The 27990-nt window shown below is 42.4% G+C and overlaps 1 protein-coding gene across 1 annotated transcript; it reads left to right on the top strand.

Annotated features, from left to right (window-relative positions):
- On the top strand, positions 1 to 27990 carry mpv17 (mitochondrial inner membrane protein MPV17). The gene is made up of 8 exons (XM_061746454.1): positions 1 to 44; positions 1026 to 1106; positions 3626 to 3741; positions 4156 to 4248; positions 14839 to 14934; positions 25339 to 25371; positions 25505 to 25557; positions 25884 to 27990. The coding sequence occupies exons 2-8, from the start codon at positions 1034 to 1036 to the stop codon at positions 25948 to 25950; spliced, it is 531 nt and encodes a 176-aa protein (XP_061602438.1). The 5' UTR covers positions 1 to 44; positions 1026 to 1033; the 3' UTR covers positions 25951 to 27990.

Below are 27990 nucleotides of genomic sequence, written 5' to 3'. Positions count from 1 at the left end.
CGTGAACGCATCTCCATCTCTTACAGAAGCAGCTTTACGGAGAGGCATGTATTATTATTATTATTGGTATAATTGTTGTTTTGTACATTTTCTGTGCATTAAATGCAGCCGAGTTAAGTTGTTTATAGAGGTTTCTTGAATTATGTAACTGAAATTCTTGAGTAGTACTGTCCAGTAAACTCGACACCTGTTTTAGATTTTCTTTAAAAGCCAAGTTATCTAAGGTGTCGGTTCTTACACGTGTGGCAATGAGAATTTTCAGGAATTATTTGGTCGTCACTTTAGTAGAAATGAGGCCGTTTCAGGCTTAATCCAGCCTAATCTTAAAGAACATGTAACAGCAGCAGAAGGTCGGACTGCTCACAGCAGGGCTGTTTAATCACTGACGGAAAGTGCTGCATTCAAAAGTGTTGTTTTCAAGTGTTTTCAAATACGGCTGTAAAATGCAACTCCAACACCCGGCTGTTCTCTCTTAAATTACCCGGTTATACTTTTATACCGCCTAATGGATCAAATGGGAGAGAGAGTAGTGGATCAGCTGACAGTCGGACTAATGAATGATGTGACGGGACTCGTTAAGCCTGATTTATGGTTCCGCGTTAAATCGACGCAGAGCTTACGGCGTAGGTACGCGGCGACGCGCACTGTACGTGCGCGTCGCCGCGTAGCTTACGGCGTAGCTCTACGTTGGTGTAACGCGGACCATAAATCAGCCTTTTAGGCGAGCTGCGCGGTGCGCCGGCGGGGGTTTAAAGTTGTGAGCAGTGGCGCCACCAGGGGCTACAAATTTGCTGGCCACACTGGCCTCAATAAAAACAAAAAACAAAAAACCCCAAATCATTTGGGCAATGTTTCTGAGCCTATATACTACAATAGTATAATAAAATCCTGTAATGATGGCTTTTAGTTTTGGGGTCCACCCCAAGAATTGAAGTGGCCCCATCTGGCCCTGCCTAGGAAACGTTTTTGGAGGCGCCCCTGGTTGTGAGGCAACGTGACCTTTTTTCTCCCTCTTTGTGCTGCAGCAGCGAGGATGGCAGCCCTGTGGAGATCCTACCAGACACTGATGGGCAGATACCCCTGGACAATGAACATAGTCACTGCAGGTAGGAATAAATCTGAGAAAAAATATGAACTTTGTTATATTTAAAACCTCAATAATAATGAGAATTATTATGATTATTTTTGCCAGGATAATTATCATCATCTGAAAAAATTAAGTGTGTACATTCTCAGGAGCAGTGTGTGGGAAAAGACTGTCTATTTCTGTGTGAATAAAAAGGATTACATTGATAATCAAACTCAATTGATGATTGATCAACAGCAAATGTGACCATCTTTGTAAAAATAGATATTGTGGAAGTCTGCTGGTCTGCTGTATTCAGTTGTGTGTTAACACAAAGACAACAGCAGTGAGTTTATGTGATGTTAAAAGTTTTGCTGCTTGAATCTGGGAAGTATGAGGCTGTTTTAAAGCTTCACTGATTCCACCGTTACACAGTGAGAAATATAATTCACAAGCAACACTAGTTCAGACCGCAGAGCTGCATCTGAATCAGCTAAAGTACCTAATGCTAGCTGTCAAACATGGTGGTGGAGGAGTGATGATTTGAGTTTACCATGCAGTCATTTTCATACTGAAATATTTTAAAATCAAATGTGAGGTCATTCGTCTGACAGCTAAAGGTTGTAACAAGGTTACAGTAATCCTAAATGCATCAATAAACGTACACAGAACGGCTGAAAAATAAAAGCATCCAAGATGTGCAGTTCTCAAACCGCCATCATTGACTCCATCTTCACCTCCTCCATCACCGTCTGCTCCGCTGCGGCCCCTGACCAGGACTGGAGCAGTCTATCAGCGGCTCTGCTCCCACAGTGATGCTGCCGTCTCCCACCCCTCCCGGACTTTTATGCCTCAAAGACCCTGAATCCAACCACACACACATGTTTGTGGACCCCTCCCAACTCGGCCACAAACTATTTGAAACACTCTCCTCTGGCAAGAGGCTACGGTCCATCAAGACCACAATCCTGCACCACAAGGACAGGTCACCCCCCAACACTAAACTTGGCAATGAAACGGATTTTGTCCATTTTGTCATGTTGTTCATGCAGGTTTTTTTTAAAGCATTACTTCATGGAATCAGACTTTATTTTATTTATTATTTATTTAGGGAAAACTTTAGGGAGAACAGATTTTATTTCTCTTTAAAGGCCATTTCGTTAAGGCAACTTTTTTTTTTCTTGTCAGACCTGGCACGCAGAGCTGTTGCTCATGTCTGCACGGCTAAAATCGTCTGTGCAGGGATTTAAGTCAAACTCTTTTGTTTAATTACTGGAGGAATTGCCTAATATTGTTTTGGTTTGAGAGAATTTTGAAAAGATCAAAATGGGACGTTTCAGATTTGCAGTTCAGTTCAATCCCCACCAGGTGGAGGTGATGTCCGACACTCAAAGCCCTCTGCTTCTTATAGGACTTATAAATGGGTTTTAGATTTAAAATATATGTTTTTTGCTACTTGAACTGATCTGGTAACATCCAGAGATTGCTGGAACATGACGTGTTAATGACTCTGAAGATGCAGGGAGGATGAAGCCTGTTCAGGCTGGAACAGGCTTTAGAAGAGGGTTACCCTCTGGGTGACGGGTAAGGTACACCCAAAACACTTCAATATTCCAATTTAGGGCCAAAACTCAGTTAAATAAATGTATTTTCCTCCAATCACGAAGAGAAAAGAAGGAATTGCTAAGACTTTACCGTCTAATATATGTAAAACAAAATAACTATCTTTATTTATGGCCCGAAAATAAAAAATTGGCATTTAATTTTGTAATGTTGTGCCCCTCTTGGCATTTTAAAGGCTTTATTCCTTCAATTCTTTAGCGAGGACAGGCTCTTATGTCAGTTTTAACTGTGAAAGACTTGTGCAGTCCTTGATGGCAAGCTGATGATGACTATTAAATTGAATTAGGCGTGTTTATGCAGAAAAACATCTAAAAATGCAGGACAGTGGCCCTCGAGGACCGGAATTGCTCATCCCTGATGTAGGAGGTTGTATCGTCCAGCAACCGCTTTGGGTTCTTTTGGCTCTCTGGAAAGATCCTAAAGACAACTTGTTGTAATAGATGCTGTATAAATACAATTTGATTTGATTCTCAGATTTCAGATTTTGATTCTCAACATGTGACGTGAGTAATATATTTTAATGATAACTCTCTAAGGCTTGGATCAAGTCAATTGGACTTCCTATTTGTTTGTTCTTCCTTCTTCTTGTTCTTCCTAAAGACTCAAGTCTTTAGCACATAGAAGACCAAGACGGTGACATGGATGACTGAGAGTCTACACCAGCATATCTTTCATGTCAGATATCATGACTGATATTGTTCTGGTACCTTATTATAAGATGTTTAGCTCAATATTAACACTCCAGTAGGCAACCATCACATCTGTATTTGGTAGCAATTTAACATTTTAAAGGAGATGTACACAAACTGAAATTCCCATGTGGATAAAGTTTAGCAGTTGCTCCATAATCAGGCTGTTTGCTTCCAGAAGAGCATGTTCACTGGGATCACATGTCTAAGTTATGCTCAGTGCACTGATGGTGTTGTCGTCCTGCAGGTTCTTTAGTGGGTCTCGGCGACGTCATCTCTCAACAGCTGATTGAGAGGAGAGGATTAGCTCATCACAATATGTATCGCACAGCCAAAATGATGAGTGTAGGATTCTTCTTTGTGGTAAATATCTACTTTTTAAGAGCATTAATAAAAAGGTAAATAAACTGTTGTGATTTATAAGGACTTTACAAGTTTGAATTAATTGTCTGTCTGTTTTATTTATTTTTTTTATAAAAAGTTTATAGATTTCTAGCCAGATGATGCATAGAGTACTACAACTATCTTTTTGGCACATCTAAATGTTACATTATTTATCCTAGTTTAGTGTATCATTCATCCTCACCAAAACTGCATTATATGTCTTAACTGTTACGTTCAGTTAAACTGACCAGCTTGCAGATATTAATGTTAAGGAAGTAAGTGACTTGAAAACATTTCAGGCAGCTGTAGTCTCAGAAAGACAGTTTCACTAATGGCAGTGCAATGTCTTATCATTTCAGGGTTGTCATTAATTTACTTTCTTTCACAATAAAGGGTCCAGTGGTTGGAAGTTGGTATAAACTTTTGGACCGACTGGTGACTGGAGGAAGTAAAAGTGCTGCGATGAAGAAAATGCTGGCTGACCAGGTGACAGAGCTATCTGATAACCCTTTAATAGTCATCTCATATTGTTTTTCAGGACTTGTTTTCTAAAGATGAGTAAAATGTGTTTGTGTTTTGTTGAAAGTGCCGTAACTCATTGAGTCAGTCATACTGGTTGTGATTTTCTATGTTCCCCTCAGAGTCAGATTAGTGAATTCAATTAATTTCTGCTCAATTTTAATATAAAGGACTGTCTCAGAAAATTAGAATACTGTGATAAAGTCCTATTTTCTGTAATGTAAAAATGTCATACATTCTGGATTCATTACAAATCAACTGAAATATTGCAAGCCTATTTTTATATTGCTGATTATGGCTTACAGTTTAAGAAAACTCAAATATCCTATCTCAAAAAATTAGAATATTCTGGATATATTCTATAAGTCTTTTTATTAGTTTTTTATCATTAAAACAGGACTGTACAGTCAAACAGAAAAGAGAAACAAAAACAAGAAAATTAACCCCCAAAAACCAGACAAAAAAAAAGAAATTAAATAACATATTGCCAGATAACCATCAGACACAGGGCCAACACAAATGAAAATGAATGAAGACTCCTACATTATATTATCAGCATCCATACCCTCCACAAAGTTCAGGAAAGGCTGCCAGATCCTATAAAATGTCTCAGTGGATCCCCGAACAGTGTACCTGATCTTTTCCAGTTTGAGATGAGCCATGACTTCCCTTATCCAGTGATTAGATGATGGTGGAGCAGAGTCTTTCCATTTAAACTAAATCAGTCTCCTAGCCAGGAGGGAACAAAAGGCCATCATGTTGGTTTCCCGCTGCATAAGTAGAGGAGAGTCCACAGGAGCCAAACAGAGCAAAATATGGTGACGGCAGGATTGTTTTCCCACATATTGTAGAAAAAGTCTCAAAAATGTTCTGCCAAAATGAAAAAAGTTTAGGACAAGTCCAAAACATGTGCAGAAGAGTAGCAGGGGCCCGGCTGCATCTATCACATGTGGGGTCTATGTCAGCATTGATCCTTGAGAGCTTGACCTTAGACCAGTGTAAACGGTGAACAATTTTTGAACTGGATTACAGCATATCTTAGACATATGGAGGATGAAAAAATATTCTTAATTATTTTCTGCCAGGTTTCTTCTGGGATTGCCTCATCAAAGTCAGTCTCCCACTTACCTCTAAGGAGGTTTAAAGCTGTCTGATTGTGGGTGTTGAGGTGATCATAAATCAGACTGATAGCCCGCTTAGTGGTTGATTTCCAAGTAAAAACTGTATCTAACAGAGAATCGGGAGGGGACATTGGGAAGCAACCTGAGTTTGAGGTTACAAAGTTCCGGAGCTGCAGATACCTATAGAAATGCGATCTGGGGATATTGTACTTCTGCACCAACTGCTCAAAAGAGTAAAAAGTGCCATTTGTGTAGAGATCAGACAGTGAGATCAAACCCTTTCTACACCAAACATCAAAAGAATCATCAATCACTGATGGGGTAAACATATGATTTTTTGCGATCGGTGCAGCTTGCGGTATGTCTTTAAGGGAGAAGGACCTTCTAAATTGATTCCAAATCTTAATTGAGTGTATAATAACTGGGTTAGAGGTGAAGTGAGAGAGAGGCTGCGCGAATGGCAATTTGGCACACAACAAGGCTGACAGAGAGGTAGCTCTAACTGAGGCTCCCTCCAGGACCGTCCACGCAGGGGCCGTGATGTCACTGTTCACCCAGTACAACATGGCCCTGATGTTAGCAGCCCAATAGTAACACATAAAGTTTGGGAGAGCCATGCCTCCCATTGTACGAGCTCTCTGCAACACAGTTCTCTTTATTCGAGGTGGTTTTTTATGCCGGATAAAAGTCGAAATATAATTGTTCAGTTTGGAGAAGAAAGATTTTGTCAAAAAAAAAGGAAGGCACTGGAAGACATAAAAATTTGGGCAAGACAGTCATCTTCATGTTTGGCTTAAGGTTTTTCTCCCACTAGGGGAGTTTTTACCTGCCATTGTTTATGTAATAACTGCTCGGGGGTCATGTTCTGGGTATGGGTCTCTGGAAAGCGTCTAGAGACAACTTTTGTTGTATTAGACGCTATATAAATAAAATTGAATTTAATTGAAAATTCACGGTATTCTACCACCTAAGGAAAGAGGCAAGGGATCCCAACGCTCAATATCACTACTAAGGTTAGACAGAAGAGGCTGATAGCAGTGTATAGATCTTTATGATTGTGGGTGATCCAAATTCCAAGATATTTGAATTTCTTGAGGCTAATTCGGAATGGGAATGAATCCAAAGCTATCTGACTAGCACCAAATGGCATTAACTCGCTCTTCTGAAAATTTACTTTGTAACCAGATATTTGGCCGAATTCTTTAAGTAGAACCATTAATTTGGGGAGGCTGGAAAGTGGTTGCGAAATGCAGTAACATATCGTCCGCATAAAGCGAAACTTTGTGTTCCAGTCCAGCACGCTGAATACCCTTGATATCAGTATTCTGTCTCAGAGCAAGAGCAAGCGGTTCCATTGCAACTGCAAACAGGAGGGGGGACAGAGGGCAGCCTTGTCTTGTGCCTCGTTGGAGCTCAAAGTAGGAGGACAGGTTATTGTTAGTGCGTACAGCAGCCATGGGGGATGTATACAACATTTTTATCCATGATATAAACTTAGGCCCAAACCCAAATTTCCTCAGCGTAGTGAAAAGATAACCCCACCCGGCCCGGTCAAAAGCTTTTTCAGCGTCAAGTGAAAGCACTATCTCTGGAGTTCCGGGTGGAGAGGGGCCATAAAGGACATTTAGAAGACGCCTAACATTAAAAAAAGAATAGTGGTCCTTAATAAAACCAGTTTGGTCAGGTGATATAATGGAGGGAAGAACCACTTCCAAGCGGCGTGCCCGCACCTTAGCAAGAATTTTAGCATCTGTATTAATAAGGGAAATTGGACGGAATAAGCTGCATTCTAGAGGGTTTTTGTCCTTTTTCAGTAACAATGAGATAACAGCCTGACGCATCGTTGGAGGGAGGGACTCCGATGCTAATGATTCTCTGAAAACTGACAGTAATAAGGGCGAAAGCTGGGTGGAGAATTTCTTATAGAAGTCTGTCGGAAAACCATCTGGGCCCGGAGATTTGCCAGTTTGCATAGAGCTAATTGCAGACGCTATCTCCGCGGCCGAGAGGTCCCCTTCCAGGCCATCAGCCATCTCCTGATCTATAGATGGAATACGTAAAGGGTTAAAAAATTCATCAAGTCCAGAGGGGCTTGCAGAGGAATCTGACGTATATAACAACTGATAAAAATTTTGAAGGCAAGAATTTATTTTCAGACTGTCTGTGGTTTTAGCACCATACTGATCATTAATTTCAGGGATGGTCTGGTAGGCTGTTCTTTGGCGCAGCTGGTGAGCGAGTATGCGTCCTGCCTTTTCTCCATGTTCATAGCACCCCTGTCGGGATTTAGAGATGAGGTATTCTGCCTGTTGCGTAGATAAGAGATCAATCTCAGCTTGGAGTAATAAGCGCCTCTTCATAATGTCAGGTGATGAAGATTGACTAAATAACCTATCCAGATCCAAAATCTCATTTGCCAGCTCTTTCAGGCGAGTATTGTTCACTTTTTTCTTATTTGCACAATATGAAATAACCTGTCCGCGTAAATATGCCTTCAGTGATTCCCAAATAGTTAAAAAAGACATTCCCGGAGTTCGATTGATATCAATAAACGACGTAATCTCAGATGCAATAAAATTGTTAAAAGCTTCCTCTGATAAGAGCAATGAATTTAATCTCCAAGGGCGGTAAATAGAGTGTTGGCAATACGTACTGACAGAGTCAAAGGACCATGATCAGAAATAACAATCGCACCGTAGTTGCACTTTGAAACAAGGGGGAGAAGCCTATTATCAAGAAAAAAATTGTCAATACGCGAGTAGGTCTTATGAACAGGGGAATAGAAAGAATATTCCCTGGCAGTAGGATTACAGAATCGCCACACATCGGAAACACTGTATGAGTCGAGAAATAGCTGGATAGAACGAGCGGACTTGGATATAGAAGAAATATTGCGTGAGCTACGGTCTAAGATAGGGGAAAGTGTACAGTTCATATCACCCCCGAGAATGAGATGATGCGTTGTCATGTTTGGTAGTCTGTAGAATAAATTAGAAAAAAACATGGGATTGTCCCAGTTTGGCGCGTAAATGTTTACTAGAATAACAGGAAACGCATAAAGCAGTCCCACTACAACAATATATCGCCCAGCAGAGTCAGCCTCTACACTCGTCATTGTGAAAGGAGTGTTTGAGTCAATCAGTATTGCAGCCCCCCTGGCCTTAGACTGAAAATTGGAATGGTATATCTGCCCCGCCCAGGCTCCCTTCAGTCGAAAATGATCAGATGTGCGCAAGTGAGTCTCCTGGAGAAATGCAATATTTATCTTGAGCTGTTTTAGATGTGCTTTACCGGATGATTTAGCGATTTAACATTCCAACTTACAAAGTTGACCGCACAGCCATCGAGCCCGCTGGGAGTGGAAATGCTACTCATGTTGGTTGACTAGAGGTTGAAATTAGGAGCTGATATTTTAAAGACCACAACTTAAAAGCAAGTAAAAAAAAAAAACAATAGATATCTGGCAATCCCACAAATGAAAAAGTCTGGTTAAACCCCCCCTCCCCACCCATAACACCTAGAACGAGGTGAGCAAAATACCCTACCAAAACAAATCCACACATCAAAGTGTTTGTGTTGGGGAACTTTAGAGAGCTAAGCACTCAAAAGCTCCCACTGGACCTTCCTTAAACTAGGATAATAGCATGTATGAAATCAAACATATCAAAAACCCTGCTATATACCAAAATAAACTGAAATAACCACACATTGTCTTATCAGAAACAAATTTGTAAAATGCTGGGTGTTTCATCAATACAATGAAAACACCAGTGGAACCCACCACTATTTTTCCTAAGACACTGACAGCATAGCAGTGGCAATAGAGAGAGAGAAAAAAAAAGAGAGTAGTATGTAAATAGTTAACCAAAATATATTATCCAGCAACCCAAGTTTTGCCTTTGATTAAGAAATTATCACTGACGCATACAGCCTGTGTCTCCAAATATTGAACAGTAACAGTAGCAGACACTGAAAATTAGGCAAAGAACATACCTCCACTTAGTTTAGGAAATAATATTAATAGTCAATAATTTGGTGTCCGCTGAGGCAGGCTGCCGAGGAGGAAGAAGAAAAAAAAAAAAAAGGAAAAAATAAATCCAGAAGCGTTCGGTGTAATCCTGTTTCACAGCAACGTCAGACTCATCGGGCAATTTTCTCCTTGACGTAAGACAAGGCTTCCGCTGCGTCAGTGAAATCCTTCTGCACTCCCCCGTGTGTAATCCGGAGACGCGCTGGGAATAGGATGCCAAACCGGACTCCTTGGCCGCAGTGCAGCAGTTTCCTCACCTCCGTAAACGCAGCACGGGCCTTGGCGACGCTTGTAGTGTACCGGTAGTTGGGAAATATATTGATCCTCTGCCCGTTGAATGTGAGCGGCTTTCATGGCGCGCGCCCGGCTCAATACCTCGGCGCAGTCCCGGTCATAGTGGAGCTTGGCGATGATGGCGCGCGTTCTCCCATCTTGCCTTGTAGCCAAACTTCTGTGTGAGCGGTCCACAAGCACGTCTCTATCCAGCTGTAACGTCTCTTTAAGCAGCGATGAGACCACAGCGGTGGACCAAGACCCATCAATCTCTGGAACTCCAATTATCCTAATATTACACCGCCGCTGCCTCCCCTCCATGTCTTCACATTTGGCTTTAAGCGCAGTCACCTCGGCGCCCAGGGCAGTTACCGTAGACTTTAAACCAGCCACCTCGTCAGACCATGTATTCAGCCCGTCTTCAACCTCCCGGATAGAAGTCTTCATCCGGTCAATGTCGGAATGCAGCGCCGCCGTGTTGCTCGCCAGCTCAGTCTTAACAGCCTGCAGCTCACTTTTAATAAAGTTGAAGTCTTCGGCGAGCGCACTTTTTAATTCCCTCTTGAGTTCTGACTTAATCACGGTTTGTATCTCCGACTTTATCGCCTCAGAAATGTCAGCTCTCAGCGCCTGGAGAATATCTGCTTTCACGGCATCCATCTTCTCTTTATCAAGCCGCGGGGAAGTTCTTGCCGTCGGGGTAGCTTTGGCGCTGGTTGCCGAGGCGGTGTCGGGCCCGGCGGTGGAAGATCCTTTGTATGCAAATTTCCGGAGATTCAACGCCATCAATCCATCAAAACTCGACCTTTCAGGTTACAGCAATGTTATAGGTCCGACTTATCAAAAGTACTGTGCATGAAGCGCTTTTAAATATAAATAAAGCAGAGGTCCAGCGGGAGCTCAGGCTAAGCACGTCTTATTCCATTGCCGCTCTCGAGCGCCCCCCCATATTCTGGGAATCTTAATCTTAAACTGTAAGCCATAATCAGCAATATTAAAATAATAAAAGGCTTGTAATATTTCAGTTGATTTGTAATTAATCCAGAATGTATGACATTTTTGTTTTTCTAATTGCAGTACAGAAAATAAAGAACTTTATCACAATATTTTAATTTTCTGAGACAGTCCTGTAGGACTGAGAGATGTGGTTATAATCACAAGATGACCAGGAAGCCATTGTTGTGGTCTGTCTGTTGCCTGGCAACATCTTATGTTATATCATCACAAGCATCGTCAGTAAATAACACAGGTGAACTCTCTCAGTAGACAACATGATGGACGCTTACAGCAAGCAGTTTAATATCCAGTTGTTACTTCATGGCTTCATGTCCAAGATTACGCCATCTGTTGAGAAGCACTAGAGTCCTTCATCATTTACTCTTGTTGATCTGTTTGCACTGTCTCTTCTTCTAGTCTGGAAGTTAGCCAGAGAGGCATTGTGTTTCAGGATATATTCTTGCTGTCGTGTTGCCAAATGACGCATCAGGTCCATGAGTATTTGGATGAGGAGAGTTTTTATACGCCGCTCCTCTATGTTGTCACTGGTCAGGGATATTTAGACGAGGGCTTTTATAATGTCTTCAAATGTCCATAAGTGGGAGTGGTAGTCCTGTGGTTACAGAGGGGGACTTGGGTCTGGAGGACAAGTGCCCGGGTCGCAACCCTGAGCAGGCCCTTGCCTTTACCCTTACTGCTCCCCAGGAAGAATGGCAGCAGCAACTAGTGATGGGTTAAAAGCAGAGGACTCATTTCCCCTTGTGGGATGAATAAAAGTTAATAAAAAAAATATCTGTACCTTAATGCAAAAAGTGCATCATGTCGAGATGATTAAAGCAAACAAAAATTCCCAAAACGACAATAAAAATAAGCAAATATATTTAATACTGCAAAATAAAAGCATAAACACAGAGCAAACAACAATATCTACTAAAATTGTAGGGACAACAAATCTAAAATAAAGTAATAAAACAAATGAGATAAGATGATTGATGTTCATATACACATAAATGAATAAAAGCCAAGTTATCATGCATAAGTTGGAGAAAGGTGTGTTTTTTTGTTTTGTTTTTTTTTTCAATATCTTTTTATTTCAAAAAAGAAAGGCAATCACAAACATCCTAAATGACAGTAGGTCTTACAATTTTCTTTTGTGCACACAAGCCAAATCTCGCCTACAACCCACCCCCCCCCCCCAAAAAAAAAACACAAAAACATACACACGAAATAAATATAAATAAACAAACTGGAAAAAAAAAAGTAACAGTAGGGGCATCAAAACTCGAATACCTATAGATACATAAAGTAAATGACAGCAATAAAACAGCAATCAGCGTACAATGAAGTTTACAATGAATGAAGCTCTAAGCCAGAAAATAATGGGAACCAAAATTCTTGAAAAAGATGGCCACGGTTATATTTTTCCAATGTTAGCTTTTCTAATGGTAGGAATGCTGTGATTTGGTCTATGAAAGTCTTAAAAGATGGAGGGGAATCATCGACAATAAAAATAAGCAAATATATTTAATAATGCAAAATAAAAGCATAAACACAGAGCAAACAACAATATCTACTAAAATTGTAGGGACAAAAAATCTAAAATAAAGTAATAAAACAAATAAAGATAAGATGATTGATGTTCATATACACATAAATGAATAAAAGCCAAGTTATTATGCTTAAGTTGGAGAAAGGCATGCTTTTAACAAAAGATTAAAAATGATCAGTCATCGGGGGAAAATCTGATACTAAATAGTGGACTGTTTATTTGAGATAAACGAGAAAATGCTTTGTTGCTTCTGCTTTTCAGTTTGGATCTGCAAACTGTCAAGGGCAGCGGATTGGTTGGTGTCAGAGCTTTGACAGACCACGAAGGTTTAAAAGCTCAACTAGGTCTGGTGATGCTTAAACTGCATCCTGAACTGGATAGGAAGGCGGTGAAGAGGAGCCAGCACAGCGGTGATCCGCTCGAGAACTGGGAGCAGGTCAGCTGCTGCACTCTGGACCGTTTGTAAATGACAGAGCAGCAACTGATCCATCTCCAAGTAGGAGTTGTAATAATCCAGGCGGAGGTAACACAGGCATGAATAACTCTCCCTAGATCTTTAGATGAAAGACAGGCTTTTATTTTACTTAAGAGCCATGTGTCTGGGTCTTCCTCACCAGCTGGGAGTGTCCGGGTCTTCCTTTTTGCTTTTAACTACGAGCGCTGCTCGTCCATGGAGCTTATAACTGGTCGGGATGCGTACGAGACGATCTGTTGTAAAATTCCCACACTTCTCCCTCGCTTACGGAATGGGGGGATGGCCTTTACACACATGACCTGTCTGTCCTTTTTCACTTATTATGGTCTACCTCAGGAGGTGGAAAAAAGAGGCCATCAGATTTTATGAATTTCCGAAGAGCAACTCTTACTTACTGGTACCGTGACCGGCAAAAGGGGGAAATGCCAGCATGTAAGCGCCTAATGAGTGATCTTCACGTGACATAAACAGAGAAAACTTATCAGCCTACCTAAGATTTAGGTTGTGGCATCATTTTAAGGTATAATATATGTGGGAAAATTAGGTTTTGTGGTTTTGTTTCGTTGTTCAGGTATAAATCATAAGTGCTTAAACACGCTAAAACTTGTTTTTCAGATCCCTCCTGACTTGGCTGCATGTATTTTGGTGTCTAAAAGCAAATGTCACTACTTTAGAGCTGTTTTTGGGAGTGTACGCACAAACCACAGAAAGTTGATTTTAATACATCCCAATGTGTGTGTGTAATATTACTTTTTAGTGCGCACACACCGTTAGTACACGAGGGCCCAGGTCTTTGGATGTTGAGCTTAATAATGATTTTCTCTTTTAAAAATGAGCAAAACCTTTCCAAGCTCTAATTAAAATGATCATTTTGAAGTGTTAATCAGCTTTCACAAATGTACAATACTTAAAGTGATTCAATATTTGATGGTTTTGATTGGGGCCCTTATTGTATATGTTGCCTGTGGGATTTATATTTTTGATTTTCATTGAAGCAACATTTCACCACAGCCTTTGTCTGTGACTGTCTTAGACTGTCTGATAAAGACTTGGATGAAACGTAACTTTCATGAAAGGAAGACGGGGGTAACCTGGTTAGGTAAATCAGCTGTGGTCTGCGGTTCAGCTGACGTTCTTGGCCCTTTAAGCCCCATGCAGTCGCTCTGCTGTCAGGAATCGGTGTGATTTTAACAGATGTTGGACAAACAGATTAATGCCGTGGTAAAATCAGGTTTTTCCACCTACGGGTCATTGCTAAGGTGAAGCCTTATCTCCCTGTAGAGGATCTGTAAAGAGTCTTGCTTTTGTTAAACCACGTTTAGACTACTGTATGTTGGTTTAGATCAGTCTTTTCTGCGACGTCTGCAGTTGGTTCAAAACACAGCAGCTTTTTGAGAGTTTGAACCGTTTGCTTTAATCGCAAATTGCTTACGTGTCCCTAAAGTTTATTAACACTTGAAAAGGCAGTTATGGGATTGGCATCCCTTCAAGCTTGAGGAGTAAGGGCACGCGTGTCGAGTAAGGTCAGAAGGTTTTAGAAAAACAAGAATGAAGATATATTGTTGGAAAGAGTTGGTAACAGCTCAGGATGAACTAAGAGTCAGCAAACCCAGATTTAGCTGCACATAAATCTTCTTGAACATATAATTCATCTGAAAACTCAGGAAGCTGTTCTACACTTCACTCTGCCCGTGATGTTTGATTTTGTGTAACACTGGCAGGAAAAATGCTGTACAAACCACAACAGAACAACACCTTTCTGCAGCAATATTTATCAGAGCACAAGTTCCCCCGTATTATAACAGTGAAGTGACCGCTGACTGCGAGGTGCTTCCTCTCCCTCCCCAATCATAAAGACTGAAGCTGCATCAACTTCCTTACACTTGGATAACTCCCTTAAAACGCACATCACTTTTCTGAGTGTTTAAAGAAATTGAGGAATGGATTTCAACATAGCGAAGGTCAAGTTAAAAAAGACATAATGATCTTCATCATTATGGCCAATTATTTACCCAAACTTCCATAGTTGTTGTTGGTGTTGGTGGTTTTTTTTTAATACTTTTCATCTGTTTCATACTGAATTTCATTCTCCTTTTTCTCACTTTCATCACAGATATGTTTCGCTCCGTGCTTTTTGGGAGGATTCCTCTCTATCTCCGGAGCTCTGAATGGACTGACGGTGGAGGAAAACGTTGCTAAGCTGAAGAGGGTGAGGGAACTTTATGCAAGTGATATGAAAGTAATGCTTCCATGTAATGTGTTTTGTTAAGCCCTTTTAAAACAACCACAGGTGACCAAAGTGCTGCACAGAAGAACAGATAAAACATCATAGATGAAACACCAAACAGCTCAAAAAGACATAAAATACCGTATCGGCGCGAATATAAGACGAGCCTGATTATAAGACGACCCCCTCTTTTTCAAGACTTTGAAAAAAGACTTTTTGAACACCAAATTCAATTTTCAAATAATGACAGTACATCTGACATTATAATCAACAAATGATTATAATAATATATTCAAGAGAAAAAGCATGTTATTTTACCTCATTCAAATTCTCCATCTTCTGTTATCTTTTCTCTTATTTTCTCCTCTTTTCTTTCTTAGCGCTATTTTTTTATTTTTCTTCTTCGTGACAGGGGTTCGTTTTGGCCTGGGAAGTTAAGTTCAGCATTCGCTTTAAAGATATCTGGCGCCATCTAGTGTTGTGAATGGGTGTAATGTCTAGACCCCGAATGTAAGACGACCCCCACATTTTCAGTCTCATTTCAATGCAAAAAACACCGTCTTATATTCGGGCCAATACGGTAAGTTAAAAGACATAAAACATGGGTAAAGCTAACATTCATACAATCAAAGCAATACAATTGAATAAAAGGATAAAATAAAGTATTGCTAGGTGTCAAAAGCCAAGGAGAAGATGTGGGTTTTGATGAAGGATTCAAAATCAGATCTGTCTGATGTGCGGAGGCGGGTCGCTCCAGAACCTTGGAGCTGCAACAGCGAAGGCTCGGTTTCCTCTGAGCTTCACTTAGTTTTAGGCTCTCTGATTCAGCTGACCAGCCGACCTGAGAGAGCCAGTAGGTGTATATGGATAATGTAAGGAGTAGAAAGTGCAGGTTTTAAATACCGTATTGGCCCGAATATAAGACGGTGTTTTTTGTATTGAAATAAGACTGAAAAAGTGGGGGTCGTCTTACATTCGGGGTCTAGACGTTATACCCATTCACACCGCTAGATGGCGCCGGATATCTTTAAAGCGGATGCTGAACTTAACTCCCCAGGCCAAAGGAACCCCTGGCACCAAGAAGAACAATAAAAACGGCGGTAAAAAAGAAAAGAGAAGAAAATAAAAGAAGAGATAACAGAAAATGGAGAAACGTAGCGACAATCTGGAGAAAAGCTTGTTGAAGATCGGCCAGTTATGATGCAAACTTCAAGATGATGATTTGAATGAGGCAAAATAACAGGCTTTTTTTCTCAAATATATTGTTAGAATCATTTGTTTCAGATGTACTGTAATTATTTTTTGTATAAAAATTGAATTTGGTGTTCAAAAAGACTTTTTTCAAACTTGAGTCTTGAAAAAGAGGGAGTCTTCTTATAATCAGGGTCGTCTTATATTCGGGTCATTACGGTAATTCAGTCAAACGCAGCTGTTAACAAATTTGTTTTAACCTTGATTTAAAGGAACTGATATTTTCAGCATAAAAGCTGAATGCTGCTTCTCCATGTTTGGTTCTGATTCTGGGGACACGACGTAGACCTGAACCAGGAGACATGAGAGGTCTGGATGATTGATATGACAGAAACAAGTCCTAAACCCTTCAGGGGGTCATTAACTAACAGAAGTATTTTAAAGTCTATTCTCTGAGGTACAGGGAGCCAGTGTAAAGTTCTCAGAACCGGAGTGATGCGGTCCACGTTCTTAGGTGTGGTCCAATAATACCAGCATTTTTTGTGGTTCTTCCAGTCTGTATTCATGTGGACGCCATTGAACACCTTGACAAGGGCTGTCTCTGGACTGGAAAATGTCAAAGCTGTTGGTCAGAGATAAGAATGTTTTTAACTGTTGAAAAAGGTTTTTCAATAACGTTAATGATGAAAGGAAGATTTTGAGATGGGTATATGTAATTTAGTATTAGCAACTTGTCCAGATTGTTCTTTTTCAGCAGTGGTTTGATGACTGTTGTTTTCAAGGTCTTCAAGGTCTGGGGGACAACACCAGACCAAAGGGATGAGTTTACTATTTGAATCAGATCAAATGCCATGATGGGTAAAACCTTCTTGAAGAAAGCTGTGGGTAAAATATGAAGACAACAGGTGATTGTAGTTGACTGGGATTGCCTATAGGTTTTGATTGGAGACAGCGCTGTTACTGGACTTGATATTGATGCACTGACTGCTTTTCTAATCTTCTCAGTAAATAAATTGGCAAATTGATTGCAGGAGTTCAGATGCTCCAGACACAGGAGGGGTTGTTAACTGGTCCACAGCAGCAAACAAGGCACGGCTGTTGTTGGTGTTTTTGTTGAGGATTTCAGAAAAGAAGGATGTTCTTGCATTCCTCAGTTGGAGATTATATCTGTGAAGTCTGACATTATAGATATCATAGTGAACCTGGAGTCCAGTCTTTTGCCACCTTCATTTAGCTTTTCGACACTCCCTTTATTCACTTCTTACTAGTGGGACAGAAACAACCTTCACCCCAGTGGGAGCAATGCAATCAATGAGATCTGACATTTTAGAGTGGAAGTTATCTAGTAGTTCATTTACTGAGTCACAGGACAGAGTAGAGTGGAGGTGGAAGAGAAGACTTTGTTAAAAGTTTCAGTTGAGTTACTACGGTGGCCGAGACCCGCCATTGCGGAAAATTAAAGAAACCCTGCAAATAAAAAGAAACGCCGCTGCAAATAAAATAAACGCTTTGCAAATAAAATAAACAATGAAAATAAAAACAAACGCCGCTGCAAATATAAAGAAATGCCACAACGGAAGTGAATTACCGGGGACTATTTTTGCTGATGCACCGGTGTTTTTTACGTGAGAGGAGAAGAAGAAGACGAAGAGGACGTAAGTGAAAAGGAAGAAATAAGAAGAGCGAGGAATAAGAAGAGCGAGGAATAAGAAGAACAACAAACGAGGAAATAAGTGAAAAGGTTAGTGTTCAACGTCGCTACGTGTAATTTTTAATGCGCAACACCGGTGCATCAGCAAAAATAGTCCCCGGTAATTCACTTCTGTTGTGGCCTTTTTATTTGCGTCGTTTTTTTATTTTATTTGCAGCTGTGTTTCTTTTTGTTTGCAGCGTTTATTTTATTTTCAGCAATGGCGGGTCTCGGCCACCGTAAGTTACCCTTAAAAAAGCTTATTTTTTTTAATGACTTCTCTTTGGCTACCTGAGTGGATGGAGTAAGTGCTTTCAAAGAAAACAGAAAAGGGGTCAGACAGGGCCACAAGAGTCATAAAAACCATGGAAATGTTAAGATCCTTACTGATGATCAAGTCCAAAGAATGTCCCCATTTGTGCGTTGCCTGTTTCCCATGTCAAACCAAAACCTTTGAGCAAACCACATAGTCCTTTAGCCCCTCTGCCTTGGGGGTTGTCAACATGGATGTTAAAGTTTCCCACAATAAATAAACAGTCGTAATCAACACCTAATACAGACAGCAGGTCGTTGAAATCTATGAAAAAGTAAGCGTTGTGTTTCGGAGGCCTGCAGACGTTCGTAAACGCGGCTCGAGAAGGACGAGAACAACGGCCAGATACTCCAAAGCTTCACATTTTCTTAAGAACACTTTTTTACATGTCAGTGAATCGTGAAACAGGTGGCTACCCCCCCGCCCCTCTCTTACGCTCTCTGCTCCAACGTAACCTATCCCTAACACCATTTAAAACATTAGGACTAGACGTGATTCATGAAACACTCTGGCAAGGAAGAAATGGGAAGAAATCTGGTCACTTTGAGTCCCGTATCCGACCTCCGACCCTCCCTCGTCAGTATTATTAGAAACAATTTCCTGATGGAGGAAAAGGCAAACGTGAGGGAGAGGGACTGTGGACACAGTCTGGCGTGTGTGCGCGTGCGAGATCAGAGCAAACTGTCATCTTGTGCCGACTGCTCAAACATCCGTCACTGCTCCCCAAAGGAGAAGCGTGAACCTGAGAGGCCAACCTGGTAAACGTCAGATAGGACGGAAAGTAGATGACAAATGTCCTCATTTCTAAGGAGGCGCTGAGGAAATGTGAGACGGAAATGAACAGAGCTGAAAATTGTACTGGTTCTTAAATCCTGAGGGATGTAGGAGTTGTACGGAGAGGATACAAAAACCTCAAAACCACCACTTCATTTTGTGTTTTTTTGTTTCATTTGTGTCCATTTGCTTCTAAACATTTTGATTAAAAACTGTTCTGTATATAAACCAAAATGAGCCGTGTCCTAGTTGTCCCTCGTTTACAAAACATGCTTAGAATCAGTTTATGTCATGAAATGTGACTCAAACATAAAACCAGATGCCAAACTAAAGTTCTTTATAAAACCAGACAGACTTTGTAATAGAGAATTCCCAGCGTGGAACACTATTTTGGCAGTACAGCTAGAGCGGGCGAGGAGGATGTTTCTGCGCCGGTAAACGGTGGTAGCGTTGCCCGATAGCTGTTGTGCACAAGCATCCCAGAATATTAGAAAAAGGGAAACAGATTTTTATCGGATTCCTAAAGTTCCAGAGAGGCGAGATGAACAGATTTATGCCATAAAACACACGACCAAGACAGGTGACACATGAGAGCAGCTCTTAGCGATCAGCTGTGCAGTTGCAGCTGCTCCAAGCACAACACCATCCTCTCTGACCTCCATCCATGCCTTCAGCTGAGGATCATTGAGTCTTTGTGAAGGACTCGCCTAAAAAGCCACCTGCATGATAACTATTTATCATGGACGTATGAAATGAATGCATGAGCTGGTGCCTTAAGACTGTCATTCACACAGTAAACCAAGTCTAATTTGTCTGGTGAAAATCAACGGTAACATTTATTCTAGTTAACATGCAGATTACATTAGCCTCCGCTGACTGTGTTGGTGCGTTGCCTTTATTTAGGCCATTGTTGGATTAATGAAGTGCTGCTTCCCCTCCAAGTAATGATAGAATAATCTTTTGCTGAAAGATGTTTGAGAGAATCCCTGAAGGAGGAAAAAGGAAAGTTGATCAGGTAGTCATAGATTTCGGGATATTGGAGGTCTGGCAGCTCTGTTGAGGTTTCTATGTTTTTAAAAATCCTCCCAAAATTAAAAAAAAAAAAAAAAAAAAAATAATAAAAAATAAAAATAAAAAAAAAAATCCTCCCGAAGCTTCGTACAGGTTATATTGAGTCTCGATGTAAGGATCTTTTTTTTTGCTGTTTTAAGTGATTAATTCTTATGCCCACACAAATGGATGTTTACACACTGGAAAGAAAGGTTTTTAATGACATACATCTTTTATGAAACATGGTGCTCGGGAGGAATGGAATGTGTTTTTTACTTTAGTGGTATTTGTTGTGAAATCAAAACCAGAACCAAAACTTCAGGCCACAGGACCTTGAGTTTCCCTGGCTGGGGTCTGCATGGTCGGAACTTTTCATGAGGTGTGCAAAGTCTTATTGGAGATTATTGCTTCATAAATATCAGTATGTCTGTAGGAGGAAGGGGTACAAATGGTTCTTGTTTATGCACATTGTTTATGCATTTAGGTGTGTCTCTACAGATCTGTTACATCGGAAGAAACAGTCTTGCATCGTTCCTCACACACTTCAGTCGAGCTTTCGAGCCAGAATTTGCCCATATATATATATATATATATATATATATATATATATATATATATATATATATATATATATATATATATATATATATATACATATATACATACAAAGTTTGTTTTATTAACTAAATAAACACTCACAGGTAAACTAAAACTTTTTTTTCTTTCAGTGAAGTGGACATGGGTAACTTTTTTGAGAAGCTTAGAGACCTGTCGTCATGATTCATTAATGAATCTAACCGTGTTTGTGGTGATTGTTCTAAAACGGTGACTGAAATTATTTTTCATGTGTAAACAGGAGATTGACAAACAAACATGCTGAGTGTTACTGAATTAGAGGCTGGAACTTGTCCAGAATCATATTTGAGAGATTTGCGGCGTCATGTCAGTTAGGGAACCTTTATCGATGCAGAGTTATTTGAATTTCTTGTCAGGTTTTAGGGCGTTTAACAAAAATGTGCCAAATTGGGTGATCTATTTACTCCAGTTGTCACTTCATCAGTTGTCACTTCATCACTCACATTACATTTTTAGCTTCACAGTTCTTTTAATTTGTTATTGTTTGGAATTGCTTCACTAACTATCCTGGGTTTGTTTGTGGTAGCATTAATCACAATATCTAAGCATTAGGTAAATTAAAGCAAACGCACAATGTTAGTTAAAAAATATGTTTATTTAGTTATAGGCTGGATATTGTATTGATTACCTTCTTACCATTACCGTTTGTTGGTTTCCTTTGTCTGACTCACCACTCAGGTATAGTGTTTGGGAGTGGCCGGCCCAGCATTTCCTGTCTTCTAACATCGGTGATGTCATTGATTGAATTATTAGGTGAAACCAAGCAGGAGGATTTTCTTTTTCAGTAATTACTGTAATAACTGATTTTTCTTTTGAGACATTTTAAGAATATTTTCTACTCTTTAGGTCAGTGGTTCTCAACTCCGGTCCTTGGGACCCCCTGCCCTGCATGTCTTAGATGTTTCCCTGCATCAACACACCTGATTCTAATTAACAGTCGTCACCAGCTTGTCATCAAAGTCTGGACAGTTCTGTTGATGACACAGCTCCTTGTATCACGGTGTGCTGAAGCAGGGAAACAACTAAGACATGCAGGGCAGGGGGTCCCGAGGACCGGAGTTGAGAACCACTGCTTTAGGTAGCTAATAAGCTTCCATCCATCCATCTTCTTCCGCTTATCCGTTCCCGGAGCCGCGGGGGCAGCAGCTGCAGCAGATATGCCCAGACTTCCTTCACCCCAGACACTTCCTCCGAGGGGAGTCCGAGGGGTTCCCCGGCCAGCCGAGAGACATAGTCTCTCCAGTGTGTCCTGGGTCTTCCCCGGGGTCTCCTCCCGGAGGGACATGCCTGGAACACCTCCCTAGGGAGGAGGGACATGCCTGGAACACCTCCCTAGGGAGGAGGGACATGCCTGGAACACCTCTCTAGGGAGGCGTCCAGGAGGATCCGATACAGATGCCCAAGCCACCTCAGCTGACTCCTCTCAATGTGAAGGAGCAGCGGCTCGACTCCGAGCTCCTCCCGGGTGACTGAACTCCTCACCCTATCTCTAAGGGAGCGCCCAGCCACCCTGCGTAGGAAACTCGGCCACTTGTATCCGCGATCTCGTCCTTTTGGTCACTACCCAAAGTTCATGACCATAGGTGAGGGTAGGTGTGTAGATTGACCGGTAAATCGAGAGTTTCGCCTTTCGACTCAGCTCCTTCTTCACCACGACGGTCCGGTACATCGACCGCATAACTGCGGACGCTGCACCGATCCGTCTGTCAATCTCCCGCTCCATCGTTCCCTCACTCGTGAACAAGACCCCGAGATACTTGAACTCCTCCACCTCAGGCAGGACTTCTCCACCCACCCGGAGAAGGCACGCCACCCTTTCCTGGTGGAGAACCATGGCCTCGGTTTTGGAGGTGCTGATTCTCATCCCTGCCGCGTCGCACTCGGCTTCAAACCGCCCCAGCACATGCTGAAGGTCCCGGTCCGATGAGCCAACAGGACAACATCATCCGCAAAAAGCAGAGATGAAATCCTGAGGTTCCCAAACCGGATCCCCTCCGGCCCCTAGCTGCGCCAAGAAATCCTGTCCATAAAAATTATGAACAGGACCGGTGACAAAGGGCAGCCCTGCCGGAGTCCAACATGCACTGGGAACAAGTCTGAACCAGACTCCTGCTTCGATCATACAGAGACCGGACAGCCCTTAATAGAGGGCCCGGACTCCATATTCACTGAGCACCCCCCACAGAATGGCAGGAGGGACACGGTCAAATGCCTTCTCCAGATCCACAAAGCACATGTGAATTGGTTGGGCAAATTCCCATGAACCCTCGAGCACCCTGCGGAGGGTATAGAGCTGGTCCAGTGTTCCACGACCGGGACGAAAACCGCATTGTTCCTCCTGAATCCGAGGTTCAACTATCGGCCGTATTCTCCTCTCCAGTACCCTGGCGTAGACTTTCCCGGGGAGGCTGAGAAGTGTGATCCCCCTGTAGTTGGAGCACATTCTCCGGTCCCCCTTTTTAAAAAGAGGGACCACCACCCCGGTTTGCCACTCCAGCGGTACTGTCCCCTTCCTCCATGCAATGTCGCAGAGGCGTGTCAACCAAGACAGCCCTACGACATCTAGAGACTTGAGGTACTCAGGGCGGATCTCATCCTCCCCCGGTGCCACTGAGGAGCTTATGAACCACCTCAGTGACCTCGGCTTGGGTGATGGATGAGCACGTCCCAAAGTCCCCACTCTCTGCTTCCTCAGTGGAAGGCATGTCAGTCGGGTTGAGGAGATCCTCGAAGTATTCCTTCCACCGTCCGACGATGTTCCCAGTCGAGGTCAACAGCTCCCCACCAGCACCATAAACGGTGCCGGCAGAGTACTGCTTCCCCCCTCTGAGGCGCCGAACGGTCCTCCAGAATTTCCTCGAGGCCGACCGAAAGTTTTCCTCCATGGCCTCCCCAAACTCCTCCCAGACCCAGGTTTTTGCCTCCAGGCCTGCCGAGCCGCGGCTCGCTTGGCCTGCCGGTACCCATCTACTGCGTCAGGAGTCCCACAGGCCAACATAGCCCGGTAGGACTCCTTCTTCAGTCTGACAGCATCCTGTACTTCCGGTGTCCACCACCGGGTTCTAGGATTGCCGCCATGACAGGCACCGGAGACCTTACGTCCACAACTCCGAGCCGCCGCATCGACAATGGAGGCAGAGAACATGGTCCACTCGGACTCAATGTCCCCCGCCTCCCCGATCTGAGAGAAGCTCTCTCAGAGGTGAGAGTTGAAGATGTCCCTGACAGAGGGCTCAGCCAGACGTTCCCAACAGACCCTCACAATCCGTTTGAGTCTGCCCGGTCTGTCCAACCTCCTCCTCTGCCAGCGCATCCAACTCACCGCCAGGTGGTGATCAGTTGACAGCTCAGCCCCTCTCTTCACTCGAGTGTCCAAGACATGCGGCCGAAGGTCAGATGAGACGACAACAAAGTCAATCATTGTGGTGTCCTGGTGCCACGTGCACTGATGGACACCCTTATGTTTGAACATGGTGTTCGTTATGGACAAACTGTGACTAGCACAGAAGTCCAACAACAGAACAATGGAGTCCCCAGTTGGAGCACTATCCAGTACTCCTCCCAGGGACCCCAAGAAGGCCGGGTACTCCCCACTGCTGTTCGGCCCGTAGGCACAAACAACAGTGAGAGACCTTTTCCCGACCCGAAGGCGCAGGGAAGCGACCCTCTCGTTCACCGGGGTGAACTCCAACACATGGCGACTGAGCTGAGGGGCTATAAACAAGCCCACACCAGCCCGCCGCCTCTCACCCTGGGCAACTCCAGAGTAGTGGAGGGTCCAGCCCCTTTCAAGGAGCTGGGTTCCAGAGCCCAAGCTATGTGTGGAGGTGAGCCCGACTATCTCTAGCCGGTATCTCTCAACGTCATGCACAAGCTCCGGCTCCTTCCCCCCCAGCGAGGTGACATTCCATGTCCCCACTGTGAGGGTTTTAGTCCAGGGATTGGGTCGTCGAGGCACCCCGCCACGACTGCTACCCAGCCCACAATGCACCGGCCTTTCGTGGACCTTCCTGCGGGTGGTGGGCCTATAGGAAGGCGGGCCCACATCGCCGTTTCGGGCTGAGCCCGGCCGGGTCCCACGGGCAAAGACCCGGCCACCAGGCGCTCACCTACAAGCCCCAACCCCAGGCCTGGCTCCAGGGCGGGGGGCTCGGTGATGCCGATCCGGGCGACGTAGCAGCCCTTGTTCTCTTCTTCTTCATGATAGGCTTTGTGAACCGCTCTTAGTCTGGCCCGTCACCCAGGACCTGTTTGCCATGGGAGACCCTACCAGGGGCGTAAGTGCCCCGACAACATAGCTCCTAGGATCACTCGGGCAACACAAACCCCTCCAACACAGTAAGGTGGCGGTTCAAGGAGGGGGCTTGCTAATAAGCATATGAACTTGTAAATTCATTTGAGCTGGAGTCTAATTGACTTGTGTATGTAAGGGACATGGTTTGGATTTAGGAGAAGAGAAGATGATGTGATCAAAAATGGTGCTGAATTGTTGGTTCCTGGGTGGAAAGTATCAATAAACTTGAGAAGTTAAAACCTCATCTGAGTTGATCTGTCAGCTCGAGACCCACTACCATGAGTTTGATGAGTAACACAAAGTTGAGTACTGTAAAATGTTTAGGGTATTCTCCCATCAATGCTTGCTACAAGCTACTTTCAACTTTAGGTTGTTTTGAAGCTGTCCTTAATTGAAAGCTTGGATGCTGATACAATCACTTTCTCTTTTTCTTCACAGGACTACACCGATGCCCTGATCTTAAATTACTACGTATGTTTTGTCTGCATGGTTCACTATTTCATCAACAAATAAATATGTCAATATTTATGATCAAATCAATCTACAAAAGCTAATATTTCTAGGGCATATATTGTACATCTGAATGTTTCCTTTGTGTTTTTAGCTTTGGCCTCCTGTCCAGATTGCAAATTTCTATTTCATTCCACTACATCACAGGTGAGATTTTTATGTCTTTATTAGTGTGCAAACTGTCAGATGATGTAAATTTGCTTAGTTGTTTTATTTCAAATTTTTTTTATAAGCACAGAAAAACTGGTAAGCTCAGTCTCAGATGGCTGTATCCAAGCTCTTTAGGGTTTTTAGGCAGATTTAGGTTTTGTATCTATATAGCCTACATTTATTGTTAATAATCTGTACTCTGTGTGCTCCTACATGTAATCCATACCATCAAAACAATGATTTCTGTGAAGGAGTCACCTGTAAGAATCTTTGGTATTTTTAAGAGTGACATCCAAATTAAACGAATGCCCTCCTCCTTGCAGGCTGGCTGTTGTGCAGCTCGTTGCTATTGCCTGGAACTCCTACCTGACCTGGAAGGCCAATAAATAGTGAAAAAAGGACGTGTGTATGTGTGTGTGTGTGAGAGAGACCATGCATTTTACTTTCTTGAGGTCAAAAGTTTACATACATTTCCTTATTAGTGTTTATCAGCATTGCCTTTGGGCTGCATGACTTGGGTCAAACATTTTGAGTAACCTTCCTCAAGCTCCTCCTGACAGAACTGCTGTAACTGAGTCAGGTTTGTCGGTCGCCTCACTCGCACACGTCTTTCAGATCTGCCACAGATGTCAGATGGGATTCAGATCAGGGCTTTGTGATGTGATGTCCAAGGCATCAACTTTGTTGTCCTCAAGCCACTTTTTAACTATATTGGCAGTATGTTTAGGGTCATTGTCCATCTGGAAGACCCATTTGTGCCCAAGTCTTAGCTTCCTGGGTGATGTCTTGAGATGTTGCCTTAATATTTCCAAGTAAAGTTCTTTCTTCATGATGCCGTCTATTTTATGAAGAGTTCCAGTTCCTGCTGGAGCAAAACAGCCCCACAACATGATGCTGCCCCCTCCGTGCTTCACACTCTATGTATGTACTCTAGGTATATTTTTCTCAGGTCTACAGGCTTCCCCCTTTTTCCTCCTAATGTAACGTTGGACATTATGGTGCCAAACACCTCCAAATTAGTTTCATCAGACCACAGGACATGTCTCCAGAAGTTAAGGTCTTCGTCACAAACTGTAATCTGGATTTTTTTTAATGTTTCTTTAGGAGTAATGGCTTCTTTCTCGCCGAGTGGTCTTTCAGCTCATGTTAGTGCAGGACTGGTTTCAATGTGGATAATGACTCTTACATGACATTCTTACAGCCTTCATCCAGCATCTTCACAAGGTCTTTAGCTTTTGTTCTGGGGTTGATTTGTACATTTCGGACCAAAACACGTTCATCTCTGGGACACAGAGCCCGTCTCCTTCCTGGGTAGTGTAATGGCTGGACATCCCATGATGTTGATGCGTGCGTATAATGTGGCACCTTCAAACATCTGGAAATTGCACCCGTGGATGAACCAGACTTGTGGAGCTCCACGGTTCTCTCACTGATTTCTTGTCTGATTTATTTTGGGTTTGAGGTGAAGCCTTAAAATACATCCCCACGTGTGTCTTCAATTAACCCATATGTTGTCAGTTAACCTATCAGGAGCTTCCAAAGCCATGACATCATCATCTGGGCTTCCACACTTTTAAAGACATAGTACTTTTGTGTATGTTAAACTTTTGACCTCAAAGAAAATCAACTCAAATCAAAATGAAATAATTTTGGTAATCCTGACTGACCTGAAACAGGGGAGGTTTGGTCTGATTTGACTTTAGACGGTGAGACAAAAAAATGGTCTTTTTGCACAGTGTATGTAAACCTCTGGTTTCAACTGAAACTTCCGTTAGTCTTCTGATACCTCCACTGTGCAAAACTGTGACTCAGTCACATTGAAAGGTCAGAGAAGATGCTTGTCTACATGACAAAGTCACACTTGAATTTGCAGAGATGCTTTTGAAACTATGCTCATGTAATAAATCATGCTGCAGTGCAGCCACACTTACAGTAAGATGCACCTACAGGTTGATGGAGGATACTTTGCCCTCCTTTCATTCAGTGAGCTCTTTAGTCTTAAGGTGCATATTTGGTTATTTTTCTCCTTCTTTAGCAACCTCAGTTGGTAAAGAGTAGCTGAAGTAGACTTCAGCTGCTCTTCACCACTGACTAAACCTTGGGACATGTCTGTTATATCTCATATTGTCTTAGTAATCAAAAGCTTACCGTGAAAATGAAGATGTTGAAAGAATCATGCTCAGTTTAGACAATTGATTCCACTTATGTATAACCTCAGTATCAGGACATGAATGTTCAGTTTCTACAAAAACTAACTGTATTTCTTCATAGAGTCCATTATTTTGTAAGATATTAAAGTTCTAATGTCTGATGTTCATGTTTTTGGTCTTTCCAAAGGTTACGTAGATAACGTAATTAACTATAGGTTAAGTACAGATATAGTTGATTTTTTTTTTTTCTTTTTTTCACCTTTCACCACCTTCCACCTGC

The sequence above is a fragment of the Cololabis saira genome, chromosome 18, assembly GCF_033807715.1.
Source record: "Cololabis saira isolate AMF1-May2022 chromosome 18, fColSai1.1, whole genome shotgun sequence".
NCBI lineage: Eukaryota > Metazoa > Chordata > Actinopteri > Beloniformes > Belonidae > Cololabis > Cololabis saira.
The sequence above is the reverse complement of the archived record's forward strand: the minus strand, read 5'-3'. Positions and strand labels throughout refer to the sequence as shown.